Here is a 22,202-nt window from a genome sequence, read left to right on the forward strand (position 1 = left end):
TGCCGAAATGGCAAAACTGACCGGGAAGCTCAGGAACCAAGAAGACCAAAACTTTTAACAAGGAATGGGGAAAATTTTACAATTTATCTTGGAGACCACTGTGTTGTTGTTGTGTTGTTCAGTCGTTCAGTCGTGTCCGACTCTTCGTGACCCCATGGACCAGCGCACGCCAGGCACACCTATCCTCCACTGCCTCTTGCAGTTTGGCCAAACTCATGTTAGTAGCTTCGAGAACACTGTCCAACCATCTCATCCTCTGTCGTCCCCTTCTCCTTGTGCCCTCCATCTTTCCCAACATCAGGGTCTTGAGACCACTGTAAGCAGATGAAAACGTTAGCAGGATTGCAATAACATTCGTAATATAGCACGTACTATGGAGATAATGGATTTATATAAAATATGGACTATTGGAAAAGATGCAGTAGAGAAGGTTTAATAATAGGACCCACAGAGGGGAAGGTGGGAAGTCCAGAGATTCAGAGGAATCTTCAAATGTGGGTGTTTTTGGTTGTATTGTTATAATTTTATACTTTCAGAATAAAATAAAAATTATTATTTAAAAAAAATTCCTTCCCCACAGCAACATGCAGCAGAGGCAACAGGTAGAGCATGCACACCCACAAACGTGCACCCATCAATTTATAGAACATACAATTTATAGAACATACATCCACCACTCCCTCCTGGCAGCCAAGAGGCATTATCACAGTTCAAGAATGCATTTCAGCCAGGCAAACGCCATCAAAGGAAGCTGGTGAGGGGTATGGCCAGATAGAGGGGTGTGGAAGCCCATGCAATGTGCATCGGGACGTTCCCATCCCTGTTATAACTATGTAGCTAAGCTGTTTCGATGTCCTCAGACAGCCCAGAGCATTGATGTTCATATTGGCAGGAGAAAGTGAGAAGATAGCAGAGGGTAGGGAATACCAAAAAACAGTGGCACTCAGCCGCACTCTAAGAACATCACAATGGAGCTCTAAAGATCCTGTACGGAATTTGCTGCACTCTCTGAATAGCTTTTTCAGACAAATTTGGGTTTTGGCAAGCATGCAGGAGGAATTCCTAAACCACAATGGTTTGGGGGAAGACTTCGACTTCCTACCTCACTTGAACTGAAGTTGTTTGATCTGTGTTTTGATTGAGCACAACTTTGCTTTGGCAGCAGCGCATGTAATTTCCTGAGGTCGTGTCAATATTTTGCAGCGGGGAGGCCCCCAACTTCTCCACAACACTATTATTATTAGGAACACGCAAAAATATGAGAGGCTGATGCCAGATCTTTGGAGCGGCTGCAGGCGATAGGAAGCAAAACCCCGAAGAAGGAAAACCTGCAACTGCTAACACACAAATTGACAAAACACTGTGCTCATCCAGCATCACAACTGCATCTCTGGCTTGTTCTCCTCCTATATTTCGCCTTTACAGAGGCAGCTTGAAGAATACAAAGCCGGATTAGACAGCCGTCTATAAAGAGCAGCAGCATCTAGCATTACATTAGATGGGATAAGTATTAGGATAGCTCCCCATTGTTGGAACTCAAAAGATTTAAGCTGATCCCCAGCTGAGGGCCAGAAGGAATCCATACTCTGCCATCGGAGAATATAATATGATTACACTGCATACAGAAAGAGGATTTACACCTCCGTTGGAAAGAGACATTGATAGCAGCTTTGCTAACTCTCATATCTGATTGGATGAATCTCCAGTTTTTAAGGAGCAAGAGATTCAGAGCATTTAGCTTAGGCGGGCAATTAATTTGATCACACCAGTAACAGAACAGGTTGAGGATGCATTGAAACATGTTTGCTACGAAGTTATTATCGAGAAAGATGCACCAGCCCTTGAAAAGTGGACGTCAGTCAGCTCACAGGAGTTACCCATTAATGGCTTGGACATGAGGAACGGCTTGGATATGAGGAACGGCTTAGGGAGCTGGGTATGTTTAGCCTGGAGAAGAGAAGGTTAAGGGGTGATATGATAGCCATGTTCAAATATATAAAAGGATGTCATATAGAGGAGGGTGAAAGGTTGTTTTCTGCCGCTCCAGAGAAGCGGACACGGAGCAATGGATTCAAACTACAAGAAAGAAGATTCCACCTAAACATTAGGAAGAACTTCCTGACAGTGAGAGCTGTTCGACAGTGGAATTTGCTACCAAGGAGTGTGGTGGAGTCTCCTTCATTGGAGGTCTTTAAGCAGAGGCTTGACAGCCATCTGTCAGGAATGCTTTGATGGTGTTTCCTACTTGGCAGGGGGTTGGACTGGATGGCCCTTGTGGTCTCTTCCAACTCTATGATTCTATGTGAGGAAGTCTGGAGTGTGTTCTCAGGTTCCCCTTTGCTCTTCCATCCTCTGCAAGCCACTGGCAAATGAAACCAAATATGTTGCTTACAGGGGTTCAGCCCATTCTTGCTACTCAAAGAGTAAACACCATCCACCCCACGGAAAGGAGATTTAAAAAAAAACACCCTGGGTGAATACCTCCCAGAGGCAAAGGAGGATGCAAGCTTTCATCTGACACAGTCCTTCATCAAGCACTAATCTCTCACCAGAACAGGGTTCCCCAAATTTCTGAGTTCATTAACCCCTCTATGAGCTTATAAAGTTGTCATTGACTCCAACCCAAGTTCTTAGAAATGTAAATGAAATCAAGTCAAGACATAGCTATATTTAAGAGGAGCGTTGGAATTATTTTTTGCCGCTGTAAACAAAAAATAGTGCACCTGAAAACAATATTTTTTAAAAGCAAAAAAGCAGCACGGTCTGAGAATACTGTTGCATTATAATATCATCTTATTAAATGGAGAGGTTCCTCACTGGAGGCGCACTTTTTATATACCCTTTATTTCTGAGGCCCATAGCTCCTAAGTAATTTTTTCACACTGTGCCTCATGAATTCCTTTTCTGCCACTTTTGACTCTGTTTCAATCCTTAGTCACCCTCTGGGCAGTCCCACTGACTTGTGGTGGGGTCAGTTTCAACTACTTTGGGAAACCCTGCACTAGAGAGAACACAAAGCTGGTTATAAGTGTAGCTTCTGAGCCTCAAACCTTTTCTCTCCACCCTGCAAATAAGCCCCAAACCCTTAAAGCAAAGCCCAGCCCTTTCTCCCCCAAACCACCAAGGTTGTCCAGTTTTTTGGTTTCTGAATTTCCAAGGAAGAGTAGGTGCACAGCAAGCAAAAAAAGTGCAAACAGGCAGGGAGGAGGTAATGAGAAACATCTGATATTGATCTCTGTTCCCTTAATCCTAAATCATAACAGTGTGAAACCAGAGCAAGTACGAGAGCTGTAGCATCCATCTGGAATTCACACTGGCTCCTCTGCTTCATGTTGAATGAGGAAAGGGTGTATCGTCCGTTACATGCAACAAGGGAAGAAGTTACATGTTCGTGTAATCAGAATAGCCTCTGTGATGATGGCGCAGGCTCTACCAGAGGTATTGACCAAGTCAACTGATTCCCATCAAGATGTATTTGAACTCCCTGTTGTTGTTAATGAAAGAAACAAAGAGCTGCATTCAGCTGGGATGCCTTCAAAAGTGCAGGCCCTGACAGCCTCCCTCCCCTTTGGCAAGCACTTCGGGGCAACACAGTGGCGTGAGCGTTTTGGAATGTGAACCAGGAAGGTGCCATGACGGACAAGAGCAGCTGCTGCCAGCTAAGGGGAAGGAGAGCGCCAAAAGCTTCGTTCTGTGTAATGAGGTGTGGTGATGATAAACACACTCTTAAGGGGATTCAGAGTGCAAATAACACTTGGTGGAGTGAGCAGAGAAGCCAAAGGACAGCAAGGAAAGGAAGAATTCAGAACAAATGTCAGGAAAATAAATTGCTGCAAGATCCATTAGGCTGGAGTCTTAACTTTCCCCCCTAAGGGAAAGAAGGAGAAGCTTCATTTCTGTGCAATTAGGGCTGTATTCTTTTTCATGGCAATAGATTGTGCATTTCATGGTCCATTCGCTCCTCCCCTCCTCAGTTGCCAAGTACTAAAATGGACCCTCATGCAAGTGTTTCAGGAGCAAATATTTTTTCGCAGGGAACTGATATTACACAGGCCTGGGGAGGATTTCACACAAATTATGAAATCCTTGATGCCTGTCGGGGAAAGAAAGAAAAAGATGACCCCGACTGCAGAATGTCAGGCTGTGATGTGTGAATCACTTGTCCCCTTTTCAAGGAATGTTGCATTTCTTTCGAAAGAAGACATGAAGAGAATCCAGGTCTGAAGGCTTTAAGTAGATCATCAAACTGTCCTCGCCTACAATCACAGGGTTCGGTTTGTAGATGGATCACTTTGAGGCAGCCCACTGCCTAAGGGTATAATTTGGAAGCTGGAAACTGAAATATCTTGAATTGATGCATGCCAATTGGACCAAAAATAAAAATAATTATTTGTCTTGTCTCAAGGCAGTAATCTATGAAAGATCCCTTAGCAACAAACATATCCTGTTAATCAAAAGCTTAAATCAGAACAAAGGAATGCCTACCGTTTCAACAAAGTATTGGTAAAAATACAGGAAGGAAGCTGAAGATTAAAACAAACCGGGGAGATTCTTTTGAAGTTTGATAGCACCTCTTGACCATGCTGGCTTCTGTTGCTAGGGGCACCAGACAGGACATGCAGAGAACTGAGGGTCAATTCAAACACTACGGCTGTCACATGGGTTTTTGCCAAGCAATCTGAGACTGTGCCTGCATGAAGCTAACTGCTCCTCTGCCCTCTTAATGCCTCTCCCAGTTCTGGGAGACCAGGAGAGAGGGGAACGTGTCACAGCAGGAGAGGGAGACACCCGTGCCTCTTCACCAGCCAGGTTCATCTCTGCCTCTTGGCCATCCTCCTCTCCTGTCCTGCTTCAGCTTCTGCCTTTGATTCTGGACTCCTCTCTGCCACAGATTCTTCCTGCTCATTCAGCCCTGTTACCCCTTCAGCTTTTGATACTTCCTCCTCCCAGTCTGCTCCTTCAGACCACTCATCGTTTTCCCACCACCAACCCCTGGACTCAGAGCCTTCTTCCCTTGGGGGCTCCTCACACTGTTCCTCTGTGCCCAACCAGTTCTTGACACCTGGCGGTGCCAGGGATAGAACCTGGGACCGTCTGCATGCAAAGCTGATGGTCTGCCGCTGAACTATGATCTTTCCCCAAAGACCAAGGACGAGAATGGGAAAAGCTGCCTGTATATGGTAATCCCAGAACCATATGGACACAGTGTTATTCCTCTGTCCAATATTACATTTCATTGCAATTGTATTGCGATAACATTTTGTAAGCTGCTTGGAGAGCATCTAGGAGCTATATAGTGGGGATAGATAGTTGGATAGTTAACAACCCAATAGAAAGTCTTCAATGCCAATGTGTTCACTGGGACTGCTGACATTCATGTTGAGAGCTTCCCTCCACACAGTCAGAGCGAAGCATGGGTGAAGAGTTTTAAATGTTCTGGGCCCTGAACAGAAGCATTACTATGACAAAACCTCAAGCAAATTGGCAAGATATGATTCGTAAATTTTAGTGCCACACCAAAAAGGCATCTCCTGTATTAGGTACAAATTCTGTGCACACCAATCAAATTCTAGGACACTTGGACAATGCGTACATTGGAAAGTAAGCAGTATATGTTCTCACAAGATCTTCAGAACATCCATAATTTCCCAGGCAACAGTTTTTCACTGGCATATCCTAACACAATTCTTAAAGGGAGAAGGGTCAGTTCAAATACAGGTCACAGCACTCATCCTGTTACAGGCCAGCAAAAACAACACAGGCTTCCTTAAACTAGCCTACAAGTAACCCTTTCACCTTGGAGTTACCTATAGGTGATCAACAGTTCAGGACATCCTGTGTCCTGAACTTTGACAATCGTTCTCTTTTGGATTGAGGTTTTGTTCTTGACATCACTCCTTTCAAAGAATATTCTTGGATTTTAGACTAATGAACCAAAGTTGGCTGTTTCTGCCAAAGATGATTTAGAATTAATACTTAAAAACACATTTTCATTTGGAATGCAATGCTTGGGAATGCTGATAATGGGCCCCATTTTATTCTTTTTGTAAATTACTCCATTATTTTTGTAAAACATTTTGAGATTTTATTATAATCAAGTGGTATATAAATGTTGTGAAACAAATACATTAAAAAATTAAGCAAGTTTACTTTCTAGGCAATGCCTGTTTTGCCTTCAAAATTACAGATGCATCACTTGTGAGAATGACTTTAGTCAACATGACTGTTTTTTTAAATTTTCAGTTGATTCAGAATATGATTCTCTGTTTTCCCCACAGCCTGTATTCATTGCCTTCACTCAGACTAAACAGAGCTTAGCATTTTAATCACAGCCTTAATGTACTCAAAGAGTCGCCATCTACCTGTATATTAAGATCTTCATGGTAAGAGCTCCTGCAGGTGCCTTTGCCTTCTGAGGTCAAAAAGGTGGCTTCCAGAAAGAGGGCCTTTTCTGTGGTGGCATCCAAACTGCACATCCAAACTACATTTTCAGCACCAAAAAACCCCCACCCTTTTAGTTCATGATATTTTGCTTGTGTTTACATTTTAAGTAGTTTATTCTTTCTTTTAAACCATCCTAAGGTGCAAAAGCCTGCTACTGTTCTTTACCTCTGGATAAAAATTGCACATCATGAATGACCCTATTTAAGCCCCAAACTTCAAGTAAATATGTGTTACTTTAGAAAACATCATAAAACAATTTGGCAGTTATGTAGCAATTTAGAACATGCTGATGTTTCAAAAACAGTGAAGCCAAAGACACAAAGCACACACACTTGGCCAGTTTCCACCACTTCCAAGGCCACTTCCCATTTTGTAGGGGCAGCAGTGGAGAGGAGAACTCGCACACAGTACATGGCTTTTGGATTTCAACCATCACCTCAGTAATCCTCACAAGAGCATTGGTCAGCTGAAGTTAGTTTCAACTGAAACCAGTGGGTCTTCTCTTAGCTGTGACTACCTTTCCTCATTCATTTCAATGGGACCTAAACACAATCAACTTACATCTTAAAGGCAGGCAGCTGTTTTTCCCATATTGCAAAGGGGTGTGGGCTGAAGTAAAATGGCTGGCCTAAGGCTCAGAGCTCATATCTTGAGATGCTTTTTAAGAAAACTGGAATTGGAGGAATTAAAAAAAAGAATAGTGTTAAACTTCTCCAGTATATTTTGACAAGCACTTGGGCTCTGGGGCACAGCTCTTTTGCTTTTTATTGGTCTAATAATTGAAGGCTGTAGATCCGAGCTGTCCAGGTTTCCCACTGCGCTGTCTCAAATTCTGGCTTCGGGGCTTATATATCTTGCCATTAAAACATCCTACTTCAAACCCCATACCTCGATTTTTCTCTGCAAACAATGAGATCAACCAAGTAACACTTGAGAGATTGTCTTCATTAAGACGTTTTCCCCCTTCGGCAAGATACGCTTGTTCAAAACGACTGAATTTACCCCAAATCTTTCCTGATAACTTTTATGGATGCCAACGCTCGGCTTTTTGAATTTTCCAACTTTTATAGAGGATTTGTGATCTGTGCCTACACAGCTATTCCTAGAGTCAAGTCTCTTAAAATATAAATAATTAGTTCCCTCCCAAGAAAGGATAAGGAAACTGTTTATTATGTGCAGATGGCTTCCCTTCACCCAGAGGAGAAAGAAAGAAAGGAAAAAAAGGAGGGAGGAAAAAGAGAAGGGGGGGGGGAAGGTAAGGAGAAAAGCCACTCATTCGCTTTACCATCATTATTTGATTTAATGAAAAGCAGGTGATTGTAATGGCATGAATGGGCTACACTACACAGAAGAGGAATTGAAAGGAATCTTGGACTCCTTGGCAAGGCATCAGGAAAAGAGAGTAGGCAGGGACATCTGCTCACCAGCAGATGTGGGACCCTTGTAAGCCATTTCTGCAGTTCTTTGGCCTACTTTCACTGTGCACATGATTAATTATTATCACTATTTAATTGCCTTTGCTTTCCAGAAAGGAAAAATGACAGTGGATCATCATTCCCAATGTACAAAGGAAGTCATCTTGAGAGCATGCACAGGAAAGAAATTAGATTTTGCCTACAGCTGCTCGAGGCCAGCCCAGGACATTTTGCTCCCTGAGACAAAGGATACCCTTCCGCATACAAAAATCAGGCTATTTATTTTATTTTATTTACTTAGCATTGTATAATGGTTTTGGTTTTACAAATATTAGTTTTTAGCAATCCAAATTGCATATCCACATTTCGAGATTTCTCCAAATCTCAGGATTTCCCACCTTTCCCCTTCATGGTTCCTATTGTACAATATTTTATTTACTTAGAAAACGTACAAACCATTTGTTAAGAAAATGACAATAACTCTCCAAGCGGTTTACAGATAAAAACTATAGATAAAACATGGCTTAAAGCCATAAATCAATTCAAAGCAACTATACCCACAACCATCATCTTTAAAAACTAAAGATATAAGCAATAAAACTTAAAACAAAAGCAAGTAACTAAATCATGTGTCTGGATAGGCTTGATAATTTAGCAGCAGGTGTCTAAAATAATATATTGAGGGTACCTGCCTAATGTCAATAATGGCAAGATTAGGCTGGCTGTTGAATCTTACTTAGGGACCCCATCCTCCAGTCCAGCAGGCTATTTGAGAGGTGCAGGACAAGACTACATGGGACACAGTCTTCCAACAGAGGGGAAGAGCTGGAAGTCTCAGGAGTGGCGAGTGGAGTGCCACCATTGCCCTTCACATTTTCCAGCATCTACCACCTGAGCCAGCTGGTAGGGACGACCCGACAGTTGGTTTTCTACAACTCTCAGTCATGGTGACACGTGAAATGAGAACTTGAATGCTTGTTCCTGTATGCTAATGTAAAAGAAGATGCCACACGACCAACGTGGGGTGCAGTAAAGTGCCTGGGCAATGTTACTGCAGATCCCAGGATCAGGTCGATTTCTAAGCAAAAGGATAGAGCTACATAAGATCGAAGGTCTGAAGGGGGTAAAGCTCATCATCACAGAGATAAGTTATTAAATAGGTTCAGAAAGCACTTGCGTGGCACTATAAACCGACCATAAAAGAATACTTTTTGTATCCACTCTGCAATAAAATAGCAAGTGATATTTACAGTGACTGTTGAAATGCAGAGTATATTTGAAAGTAAGCAGATGTGAATAACAATCATAAGTCCTGTCCAAAACTGCCTAAACACATAAGATTCTCATTGTTTAAAGCAGCTGTCTTCAGACCCATGAGTCATTTTATGGTAAAAAAAAGAAGAGGAAGAGGAAGAAGTTAATGCATTTCTCTCCACCCGGTTTCAGGTTTTTTTTCTATGTATTTTCACCTCTGAATTTAAAATAAAGTGACATAAATTGTCACAGTGTGGCTAGTGATTCAGCAAGTGATTTCAGCTCTCTGACATAGGCAGGAGATAGCTTCTTCATGAAACACTCTTTATTCAGGCAAACAAGACTAGGGAACTGAGGAGAGGGATGCTACATTTATAGGGACAGAAAGACTGGCTAAAAAGGATACATTTTGGAGGGAACAATCTCAAGCAATCACAAAGCTGCCTTTTGGTGGGAACCAATAAGACTGAGGATCCAAATGCAGCAACTTGAATAAACCAATAGTAGCTGTTCCTTCTGGAACAGGAAGGCAGTTACTTTCCCCTAATCTGAATACAGACAATAGTAATACAGATATGATAACCCTTGAATCAATACACAACAGCTAGGTTGTAGGTCATGATCTGTCCAGTGAAAACATAAAATTACAATATTTATTCTAACACCAACTCAGAACCGACTTAATTTTGCGTTCATAGCAGGTAATTATCTTCTTGACAGTATTGTAGATAGGGAGGAATGTAACTTTCCAATTTTGAGCAAATAACATCAAGTTCCTTGTGGGTCCCTGTTCCCCATTGATAGGCAACATATGGTCCGCCAAATTAATAATGGATCTAAGGGTACTTCATATTTTATTACTATATGTTATTATGATGCTATTACCTTCCAGTACTTTTCGCATAACTACCGGGTACACGTCCACCAAATATGGTAATATTTTCCATTCTCCTTTTTGCATCTCCAGCACATTTTTTGACTGTGATGTATTTATTGCTCCAATAATTTATAGGAGTCAGATGCCACTATACCATAATGTTTAAGCAATTTTCTCTTTTATATTCAGATAAATTGGATGATCTTTTCACCACAATTTCTCCCACACCTTCAGGTTTACCGTGTTATTTTCTATGTCCTGAGCTCACCTTATCATATACTCTTTTATGTTTTCCTGTTCACAATAATACTTTAAGAGATATATTAGATCAGTGGCTCCCAATTAGCTAAAGGACGCCCTATTTTTCAAAAGGCAAGCCACGGACCCCCTACTTTTGAAAATTTTTATAACTCTATGGTAGTTACCTGTGCAAAGCATTTTTTTGAAGAAAATGTGAGGTAACCCCTAATAAGCGAAGGGTTTTAGGATCATGAAATTTGTGGTATTACTACGCAAAATGCAAAGAGGGGACAAATTAAATGTTATTAATGCATAGTACAAGTGAACAAATTATGACATGTCCAGCAGCTACTAAACCTAAATATATGCCACTCATCTGGCTGGGAGCCACTCTGGGCGGCTCACAACAAAATGTTAAAAGCACACTCAACCTAAATGTGATGGGAGAAACCATGCCTTTTTTTGTCCCTTCCACATCCGGTCCAATATTTCCTACTTTTATTCTCCAGTCTGGTTCAACAGTAAGTCATTTTCTATGCTTGTTCTTCATATAACAAAATGTTTAAAATGTTTGTTCACAATATTTGGAACAAAAGGGAACTAGGCGTTTCAAAGCTTTTTCAGCAAAAACCTTCGTGCAGAATTGGTCCAGTCTACATTCTTTGAAAAATGATTTCAATGAACCCTCACAAGTCACGTCAACAGGTACATCTTGCTTTTTCGCAGATAGTTGTTAGTTGTACATCACCACATTCAAAGGGATTCCTTACCCATGAGTTTTCAGGATTTGGTACAGGGAAGTAATCTCTGAAGCTAGTCGCTAAATCACACAGGTACTCAGTGATGTAATGTATTACTTCTGGTATCAATTCTTTGTCGGTGGCCCCCAGAAATGTCTGCAGTGTTGGGATGTTAGTGAGGCTGCCACCTTCTACTCAGTTTGCCCATAACCACCATTTTTTAAATCGCTGCCTCAATCTTATCTTCAACATAAAAAATATTCACATCACAGGCTTGTGTTGAGAGAGCTCAAGTATGTGAAAACGTCTGCTAAGTAGGTTACCATACACAACCATGCAAAGTTGTTCAACTGATCACATGAAATTTTGAATCTGTCAGAAAAAAATATTGAGTCAGACCACTGATCCATTTGGCTCAGCGTTGTCTCTACAGTGACTGGCAGTAAATAGTTCTCCAGGATTTCAGATAGGGATGCCAGGGCATGTGCAAAACAGATGCTCTACTGCTGAGCTCTACTTATCCCCAGACAGCAGGAAAAACTTGTCTTCATTGCTCCTCTACAACTGAATAAAAGAGGATGCTGTGTCCCTAGCTTGCAAGTGTTCTATGTGCAGAAGGCTTTTTATATGAGAGAGTATTCAAACATGTTATTCCTTACTTGTAATCTGAGATGGTACATTTTAGCAAAGCTTTGCAGCATATGGTTTTGCTAACTGAGGGATCTTGCACCTTCAAGATATAGGTGAAGGCTTGGTCAGGACTTGATAAAGTATTGGTAAAGACTGAATAGAAAACAGCTGGAATTATATAATTTTGGTAATAGTAGTAGCAACAGCAGCAGCAGCAGTAATTATTTATAATAATATAGTCCTTCTGTGCCCAAGTTTCATTCCTGGCTTAAATAGATTAATTAGTTAAATACAGTACTTATTTGGAGTGAGGTTTTTATTCTTGCTGATTACCCAATAGGAACTACAGTGGTACCTCTGGTTACGTACTTAATTCGTTCCGGAGGTCCGTTCTTAACCTGAAACTGTTCTTAACCTGAAGCACCACTTTTGCTAATGGGACCTCCTGCTGCCGATGCGCCACCAGAGCACGATTTCTGTTCTTATCCTGAAGCAAAGTTCTTAACCTGAAGCGTTATTTCTGGGTTAGCGGAGTCTGTAACCTGAAGCGTATGTAACCTGAAGTGTATGTAACCCGAGGTACCACTGTACCAACTTTTTAATTTATTAGGATTCTGCCGTACTTGTGTTTCCTCCCACCCCCAAATGCTTCACACAGAAAACAAGAAAACAAAATCTACACAGGCTGCCTTTTGCACTAAACTAAATCATCAGAGGGTGGCCATTTGCTTAGCTGTTTTCCCTGTTGGACTTCCAAGAAGACACATGAATCCCAGACTCATAAGGCAAACAAACAAACAAACAAAAAACAAACTCGTAAGGCAAGATTCACTGAAAAGCCTACTCACAAGCAGTGGGAGAGTACTCTAAACCTGGCAGTCCTTGGAAGCAATTAGAACTTCTTTGCAGTTAAGAAGTAGAGAGCAAGGGGAAGGGAACCCTTACTTTTTTAAAATATAGGCATGTGAACCCACCCTGTGGAGCAAGCCATTTGCTCCCCACCCCAAACGCAAGAGCCCTAAGAAACTGTGTCATATGTTTTTGCTCAATCCCAGCTCACTTGCCATCCAGCAACTCTTTCACAAGTTTTTTCCCTGGCCAGCAAGCAGGCGCTGGTCACAAGCAGAGGCTGGGTGATCCGTCAAAAGCTTTCACCGTACAATTAACAAGATAAGTGAGTCCCCTGGCAGGAGATGGTGCTGCAGACACCCAGAGTGTGTTGTGCACACCCCCAGACCCCCATTTGGGAACCACTGTCTTAAATCATTGAAATTTGCCTTTAAGTTTTCTGATTCAGTTTTCTCATTGCCACATTCTCAATTATAAATGTTAATATTATATTTCAGACTCATACCAGTGTATTTTAACATTTCGTACTGTTTCCTTGACCACTGAAAACGGAATCATTGTTCCATCTTTAATCAGCTCTCTGTAACTAAATAAATCCCTTCTCCCCCTCCAAATATTAAAGCCATAGTCCTGTTCAATTTCACACACAGATTTTTCTTGGACTAACTGCTCCATTTCCATCTGGCAGAAAGTGATGTGCTCCAAATGTATTTTCAAGGGAACATCCTCGTTCTAATTTAATCAAGTGCAAGTTAGAGTCTCTGCCAGATGTCCTGTGATGAGTTCAGAACTGGACTGGGGATGGAGAATACTGGAAAGAGAAGAAAGTAAACAAACATTTGGCTACAACCCCCCCTTTGTTTTATTTTAAGTTCTACATAGAATCACAGAACTAAATTTAGAATGCTTTTCTTTCAGCTGTGACAGGGTAATGAAGTGTTTAATAACGGGAGTGCAACTGACAGTTTTCTGTAGTTTGATGTCCATAAACTAAATGTTCTAGGTGGTGTATTAAGTCACTGGGATATGCTGAATATTTAATCGAAGGTGCTTAGTAGCTGGTACTATGAAACAAGTGTAAACCCCCCCCCCCATCAAGTACTGTGAACTTCATCCTATATACTGTCACCAGACTTAACTGTACTGGGTTCTCCTCTGAGCAGAACAAAAATCCTAATTCCTTTGTCATTTTGTTGTTGTTTTTAGCTCACACAATTCACTTTCTAGCCTGATCAGATTGGTCTGGAACTGGAGAGCCCCCATGTTAGTGCTCTCTGCAGTACTAGCTATAGGAGCTCAAATGGAAACACTCGAGATGGATTTTGGCTGCTACTTCACTTCTCTGTTCTGGTTTCAATCCTGAATGTGTTTAAATGGATATAAAAAGTTAATAAATTAAACTTTTCTTACTATTTTGATTATAGGTAGTAAATAGTGTTCTCCATAATCCTTTCTACCTTCTCATGCAGTTGTCTTTTATTTTAATTGATCAGCATTTAATTTTGTTCAGGTGTTTTTTTGTTTTGTTTTTTAAATCGCTGTTATCAGCTCTACTCAGTATGGCTGCTCACTACTAAAATGTTTTGTCTGTCAAAGGTTTGGCTATTTTATATTGCAAAATAGTGAAATCTGAACTCCAAAGGTGAGAAGGCCAGGCATGGTATGCCCATGAATAAGCTGGCTGCATTTTCAGTTTCTTTCTGTTTCAAAATAAATTAATAAAATGTGGCATTGCTTGCCTTACTTTATTTTGGAATAGGCAGAAACTATATGAAAAGGTAAGACGTAAGTGCTTCTATATAAGACACACTTTTGATGTTAATAAGATTGTGTCCATGTACTGTGCTTATTTATGATGGTGAATGGGTTTTGGTTTCCATATATTTTTCAAGAGTCATTTAAATAATCTTATGTAAGAAGTTTGAAAAACATTCTAGAGAAACATTCTGGCAGGAACACTATAAAGATTTCAACTTGCATATATATTGCTAAATTTCATAGAAGTAGATGCTTCTACTTCAATTAGCTGTGACCAAGAACACAGCTAATTGAATTTTTAACATATGCATTACAATCCCTTATCAAAATCCAGTGATTTTCTTTTTTTCTCTCCACTAAGAACATTATTGTAAAATAATCTATCAATCTTACAGTGCTTATACTTAACATTTAACTGGCATTAAGTGACTGAGAGGACACGGTCCGGAGTAAAGAGTACTTTGGGGGTAAAAAGCACTTTTCAGTGAAAAACAATAACAGTTTGAGATCAGTCGTGGATTGGGCCCTGAGGTTGCTTTTTCTCTGAAAGGTTAAGTTGTTACTAGAAAGAATTTTCGATTCTGAAAGGTTAAGTACACTTGTTTAAACACATGACTAATAACACATGTAATTTGGCCCTAACACAGCTACTCTTCTAAACTCTTCACTTACATTGCTTGGGGCTAGTCTTTAAAAGAAAAGAAAAAATAAACACTAGTGAGATATAAACCAGCAATGTGTGACTTGCCTTTTCCTTTGCAGAAAATGATTGTCAGTCACTTCACTAAGTGAGTTAAATTTGTGGCTATATGTGAGTCATATAGGACCCACTCAGTGCTTAAAAGTACCTGCTCTCTCTCTCTCTCTCTCTCTCTCTCTCTCTCTCTCTCTCTCTCACACACACACACACACACACACACACACACACACTGATCCAAGGCTGAAAAACACATTTTGTACTTCGAAGATAGATAAAAGGTAAAGGACAACTGGATGGTTAAGTCCGGTCAAAGGCTGGAGATAACTTCGGAGATAACTGGTTTACCACCATGTTGAATTAGGCAAATTTCATGCAACATGTTCAGTTAAGAGAAAGTTGTTCTTGAACACTGTGACACATGTCCAGGTGATCATTTAATTGCACTAATGTGCTCTATAGGGGGCTGCCCTAGAAGGTTGTTCATAAATTGCAATTAGTTCAGAATACAGCGGCAAAAGTAGTTTTTTTTTTTCGTGAGCCAAAGGAACGATGCGCACAGACTTCACTTGTCGCTGATTTGTTTCTGGGCTGTGGTGATGCTTACCTTTAAAGACCTTCATGGTCTGGGCCAGCGATGCCGTCCCACTCTTGAGAACCTTTCACTGGTCCCAGGCTGGAGAATACTGTTGAACCATCTTTTTCAGGACTGGCTCTAAGATTCTGGAACCACAAGTCTGCCCTTTTTAAACAGGTGGCCAAAAATGTTATTTAGGCAGCCTCTCCATGTTTTAGCATTTGTTTTTATTTGTGTCAACTCTCGTGGCTTTGATTTGGCCCTGATTTACTGTAGCATTTTAGCGCTTTCAGAATTACATCCCAAGAGAGTTATAAACCTATTAAATAAAGACTCCCTGGGCATTAAAGCAAGCAACAACAGGAAAGTCACATTTTTTTTTTTTTTTTAGGATGGCTATGGGTGATAAGGATCTCAAACAAGTGACAGGATTTAGTTTCCAATTGTGCCCGTCTACCTTGCTGACATACTGGAAGCAATCTGTATAACGGGAGAGTTGTATTTACGGCAACACATTAACAATTGTAATGGCATTCTATTTCAGGAACAATTCAATATATTGGTAGTCCTCTTTAAAGCCTTAAATGCTGTTGCGTGGAGTGCTCCTGTTCAGGGTACCTGCCAGTGGACCATGTCCCTTTCCAGGATACTCCATTCCATCCCATTCCAGTGAGTATGCTGTCATTATTGAGATATCTTTTGGGTGGAGGGTACCCCACTTAGGCTCCCCACACAATAACATATTTCTACAAATATTGGTTTCCCAGAGCCTGCTGATACCTCCCTCCTGTGTGTAGATTGATGCCAGTTTAACCACATAAAATAGTCAGATGGCCTGGGGGTTGGCGTGGGCAGGAGGAAGGTGAAAAAGAAGCAGCAGCACTTATCCTGTTTGGGATGTAGCCAAGTGGGACAAACATCCTACTCCTTGTCTTCCTTCCCCTTCCCCTATGGGAAAGCAGATATGGACTGTCATTGTGCTGGTGATGAAGCAGTATTGGAGGCACGCATGCGCTGTGCTCTCCACAAGAGAGCCATGATAATTATGAATTTAAATCCAATTTTGCATGGGAAAATAGCAAGACTGGAATGTAGCAAGTAATGAATTCTTCCCAAATTCTCCAGAAAAGAGTATAGGATATTTGCAACCTGGTAATTTCTCTATAATGTTTGGTATCATCTTGATTTTATGGAATAACTGGCCACAATATAGATTTGCACTATATGCTCAAAGCATCCAGCCCCAGAGAGCAACCTGGCCACTGAATTCTGCACCAGTTGGAGTTTCTGAACGGTCTTCAGAGGCAGCCCTACATATGTGTTGCAGTAATCTAACCTAGAGGTTACCAGAGCATAGACGACAGAACTTAGGCTACCTCTGTTCAGATAGGGGTGTAGCTGGGACATGAGCCGAAGCTGATACGAGGCACTTTGTGTCACACCAAAGCCACCTTAGCCTCAAGCAACAGCAATGAGTCCAGAAGTACCCTCAAGTTGCATACCTGCTCCTACAGAGGGAGTGTAACTCATGAAGAGCGGGCTATTTTTAATTGCTATTCAAATAGGTGCCCATGGCATTCATTTATGCCAAAAGAGCAGGAGGAAAGTGCTTTTTCTGTTGGAACTCTTGGGGAATGTAAAGTGAGAAGCACATAAAAATTCAAGCATTTGTTTGAACTAATTTACCCAACGGTACTATTCCATGAGTTGTGAAACAGATTGGTAACATTTAGAGTCCGTACAATTTGTGCTTCTGATTAGGTTCAGCCGTCTTTGTGAATGTTATACAAGCAATAAATTTAGACAGATTTCATTTATGACATCATGCCAATAGCTAATGTGTGTTGGTGCCATTTTAAACCTGTACAGTAATCTCTTTAGATCCAAGTCAACGTGCAACATGATACATATGGTAGAAGCAGATTATTTTTACAATGTTAAAAGCAGATGAGAGAATCTGTGTGAAGGGATTTTTGTTTTTGTTTTATTAGCCTCCCTGATCCTTTAATAGATGTCTCTAGCTGACCCAATGTAAATAGATAAGATAATAGAAGAGAATAGTAAGTGTAATGGCAGAATAATACAGCACATTGGCTCACAAACTCCACACCTACACCCACACCGCTTGCAAATTGCTGAGTCTTGGCAGACTAGGAAATGTTTTTTTTTCCACCTGTTGTTTAGGAACCATAATGCATTCTCTTAGCTTCTTCCCCTTTTTCTTGCGGCTTCCTTCATTCCCACACATTGATTATCTGCTCATTTCAAGTACCTTGTCTGTCTCTTTCCTCTGCTTAGGATCTTTCTGTTTCCCTGCCAGCTGCGACTTTATTCCTCTGGGGAAGGCGGAGCCTCCATCACTTAGGCAGACCACACTGCAAGAACCCCTCAGCAGCATAATTATAACCTCAATGACTAATCTTCTCTTGCCAAAAGGTGATTAGTAATGTTTTATTTTTCAGCTTGTGTGGATGCACTGCTGTTTTCCCACCAAGACGTAAATTAAACATAGCTTCATATTATTGAGAACAATACCTAATTAACTTGTATGAGTTAAGAGAACTAACACACATACACCTTTCTTTTTAAGTAAGCATTTAATTCGAGAGTGTTAACTTTAATGTCTTTTTGTTTGACAGCTTGGGCAGGTTGGAATATTCTAACTTTAAAAAAGAGAAAAGACCCCCCCCCCCAAAAAAAAAGACAGAACCAACAAGTTTAAGATTTATTATAGTTTTTTTATTAGCAAACTTTCATTGGAAAGTTCTGGGTGTGCTAACAACAGCAGGCACATGGGCTTCACTGTTTGGCATATGACACTCAACAGAATTGCACTTTATTGTTATGGTTCTGTTACAATACCAGGAATTTTCAGGTCCCGACTCAAAACCAACCTTTGTTGATTTACTGCTTTCTATATATTTCCATTTATTCCGGTTAGCCCTCACACCTGAAGCAGTTTGTCACAAGTTCTGGAGGCACGCAGTTTCAGTTTGAGCTTTGTTTTCGTTCCCATTTACTTCAGTGACTCTTACAACTCATTTGTCTCTGCAGTTATCACAAGAGTCCCTCCTGAATATTAGATACGTTTTTCTCCATTTCACAACAAGAGTGAACCAACACCCTTGAAGATAAACAGAGAAGAACTTGCTTCCTTTGGAGGAGTTCTCAAGTTCTCCTTGGCATTTGGAAGACTTCGGGATTGAAACCGTTGCTGTAAGTGGAGAAAAAAATATTTCGGGGGAGCAAATTCTTAACTGGGGGCTATTTTAACCTGCTTTGTAGACAGTTACAGTGCAGAACTCGCTGGGACGGTATTCACATAACTATTGAAAGAATGATGCAAAGCAGTTGCGCAAACTACAGAACTCTGGCTATGCACATTCCCAGACAAAGGAGAAGAGAGGTAGCATGAAGTTTCATTTGACCCCAAATTTTAACTGCTGACATGAGTGGGGGCTCCATTTCATGCTCACATGCTTATAATCAACTGAGCAACTACACTGCTGGTTTTGACATAAGAGCTGGCAAGTGGTGTCCTGCTCACCAGAAGACAACATGCCTATCCTGAATTCATTTCTACTGCTTACGTTCAGTTCGCTGTTATATGCTGACTGGGGAAGGACGTGCTCATTTGCAAGCCTACCATCTAAGAGCTCCGAGCACATGTGCGTTTCTTCATAGGTTCTCTTCTCTAATGCGCTGCAGTTGTTGGCATGGCATGCCAAAGGCTCTAATTCGTAATGCTCATGTTCCATGCCCGTTTTTTGACCTCTAGAGTCCAACTGATACTTACTGACAGGCTGAGCTTTGTTTTGTTCCCCGTCTCCTTTGTTCCCCGACAACGCCTGGGAAAAGGCACTGCACTGCAGCCTTTTCGGCAGAGGAATCTGACCAAAAGTACCTTGGGGCCCAAGGCAACGGCACATGCACTGGAAGAAGAAGGTCGCAAAGCCCCAACTAATGCACATTATAAGCATCATGAAGGTCCCGAGCTGAGTGTATGCCAGAACGGTGGAAGGCATCATCATGGCGCCGGCTACAAATGTGGTCAGCGCAGCCATAGCAATTGCCGAACCCATGCGGCTGAGGGAGAAGACTACTTTCCCTTCTCGGTCAGGATCGGGAGCTAAGCGATAAGCAACGCCATAATGGACCGCGAAGTCTACCGATAAGCCGACAGCAACAGAAATGGTGACAGACTCCAAAACGTTTAGCTCCCAACCAAGAAGGACCAACGATCCAACTGTGACAAAAATGGTTCCTGCTATCGAAACTATTGCATAAAGGCTTAGTATGATATTCCATGTTGTGAGCAGCATGACGCTGAACGCAACAGCCACTGAAAGACCCATGGCAATCAAAGTGCCATCAGAGAGACTGTCCTGGAGATCATAGAACTCTAGATTGCTCACAAACCAACCACTGCTTAGACCCTCAGGGGCAGTGCTCAGCTCATCCGCAATCCAGGTATCTACCTCTTTGTAGAACTGATGCATCTTCTCGTAAGCCAAGGTGAAGAGGTAGGTGCTCTGGAACTCCAGTACTACTGCTCTGATGGTATCGTTTATGTCAAAGCGAGGCCCCGGGGTTTTGCTGTCTAAATGGTACCCTGTGCTTCTTTCAAGTTCCATGATGGCCCTCTTGATGCATAACTCAAAAACCTCCTGTTTATAGGGGAAGCTCCAGTGACTGCAGCACGGATAGAGAGCTGGCTCGTCGCAGTCCTGATTTTCCATCCACTGCTTAAACGTCTCAATGAAGCAGCTCGTGAAGTCCTGCTCTTCTGTTTGGTAGAAAAAGGTCTGATTCCTCAGCCTCTGGCAAAACTTCAGAATCCAGAGCTGCGAATCTGGGCTTGCAATATTGAAAGTGCTGTCCAGTTTCAACTTCCCTTTGCTTTTGGGATTTAGGGGGTCCCCGTTATCCTCAGGAGAGACCCCCCAGATAATAGTGATTGGCATATGAAGCTCCTCTCCATGATGGACACGTTCAAACATGAACAGCTTTTTGTACTCGGCGTCATAGCGTTCAAAAGGATGAGAAGACCTGAACACTTGAAACTCGGAGAGCTCCAGGGACGGCAGCTTCATCTTTGGATTCACACAGACGATATATGCTCCCCCAACAGTTAAGGCCAGGAACCAGACCAACCAGATGTAGCGAAACCTGATAACTATGTGTGGCAACACTTTCTCGAAAAATATCCGGGATGCTTCCGAGGCTGCGAAAGCAACCTTGCGGAACATTTGGCACAGCACTGTCCAGCAGTTTTTGTTATTGTACACACTTGCCTGAGGCTTTCTGAAGCAACTAAATATATTGAGTAGATACCGTTCGTGTAACACGACAACTGCAGGTAACCACGTTACCATTAGTACATAGTTCACCAATATGGCGGTGCCAGCATAAACACCAAAACATCTGATTGCTGTAATATTGCTGACATAATTGGCATAGAAGGCAGCGGCGGTGGTAAAACTGGTGACAAACATGGAAAGGGCAGCATGTTGCAGGGTGATGCTCACCGTCTCCGAAGTGGCAGCATGAGACTTGTCAAATTTTGTGTAGTTCCACACATCGCACAATACGAAAGCATCATCCGCCCCAATACCGACAAGAATGATCAGTGCAGTGAGGTTCATAAAGGGGAAAAATTCAAAATTAAATACTACCCGATAAAGAAAATAAGAAACGATCAAGGAGCTAATTATTGCAAACATAGTCATCAGTGTGATAAACATGGACTTGGTATATATGCACATGACTAAGAGAACAATCACAATGGCTATAGCAGGATACACAGTATCCATTAAAAGGTAATCTTGGAATAAACTATGCTTTATTCCAAATTCAATCCCTGTGACGGTGGTTATTCCATCTGAAGAGTTCCAGTTCTCAAAGTTATCCAGATAGATATTCATCATGCTCTCCCCTTTCTCAGTAGGTGAAAAGAGCATGCTGTACTTTAAAGCTGGTAAGACATAGTCTGTAGTCTTTGGGCTTAGAAAATCTTTGTCTACTAGGTAGTGGAGAATCTGGTAAACAGCATTGTACTTTGTACATTTACGAGGCACATTTGTACACTTGAGTTGGTCCTTCCTTCTGGCTGCCATATCCCAGCAATCTGGTCCCAGGGTCCCATTATAGTAGTATTTGGCACATGTACGGAGCTGCTTCAGAGTGTGAGAAACATCTTTCTCCACAAGCTTTTGACAGGATGATCTGTTGTTTAAAATGGCAATGTAATTGCCTAGCGTCCAGCTGGGGCAGCACGAAGCAGCAGTGGTCCTCTGGCAGAGATCACCAAACTGAGCATGGGATCGTATCTGCGTCAAGAAAGACAGAAAGAATTATAATAAGAAGCAGAAGTTCAAAGCTCAAACACCATTTTAACATTTTCGTTGCCCACACACACAAAAAAAAAATCTTCTTACCATCTCTTAAAAAATTAGTTCCAACTGTGGGATTTCTCAAGAAGCATTTGAGTGATTTGGAACCAGTTCTTTATGATCACTAATTGCACACACTTTTGAGCTCTGTCCTTCCCTTATGCACATTTAGCAAGAGCAATTTAAATTAAGCAATCAGTGGTTTTGATGGCAAATGATGAGCAAATGTGATGTAATTTTAAAGGTAACGTACTTTGGAGACTAAATTTACTGCTCGTAGATTCATTTGAACACATACCAAAAAACTCAATATACTCCATCAGAAATAT

General features: G+C 41.5%; 1 protein-coding gene across 1 annotated transcript in view; it reads right to left on the bottom strand.

The window, feature by feature from the left end:
- Nucleotides 1-18,481: 18,481 nt before the first annotated feature.
- The window catches only part of DISP1 (dispatched RND transporter family member 1), a 46,154-nt gene continuing 42,433 nt past the window's right edge, over nt 18,482-22,202 (bottom strand). The window contains exon 8 of the mRNA XM_033144708.1: nt 18,482-21,810. Within this exon, the coding sequence (XP_033000599.1) occupies nt 18,901-21,810 (2,910 nt within the window). The 3' untranslated portion in view covers nt 18,482-18,900. The remainder of the gene's footprint in view (nt 21,811-22,202) is intronic.

This window comes from Lacerta agilis, chromosome 3, assembly GCF_009819535.1.
Source record: "Lacerta agilis isolate rLacAgi1 chromosome 3, rLacAgi1.pri, whole genome shotgun sequence".
Taxonomy (NCBI): domain Eukaryota; kingdom Metazoa; phylum Chordata; class Lepidosauria; order Squamata; family Lacertidae; genus Lacerta; species Lacerta agilis.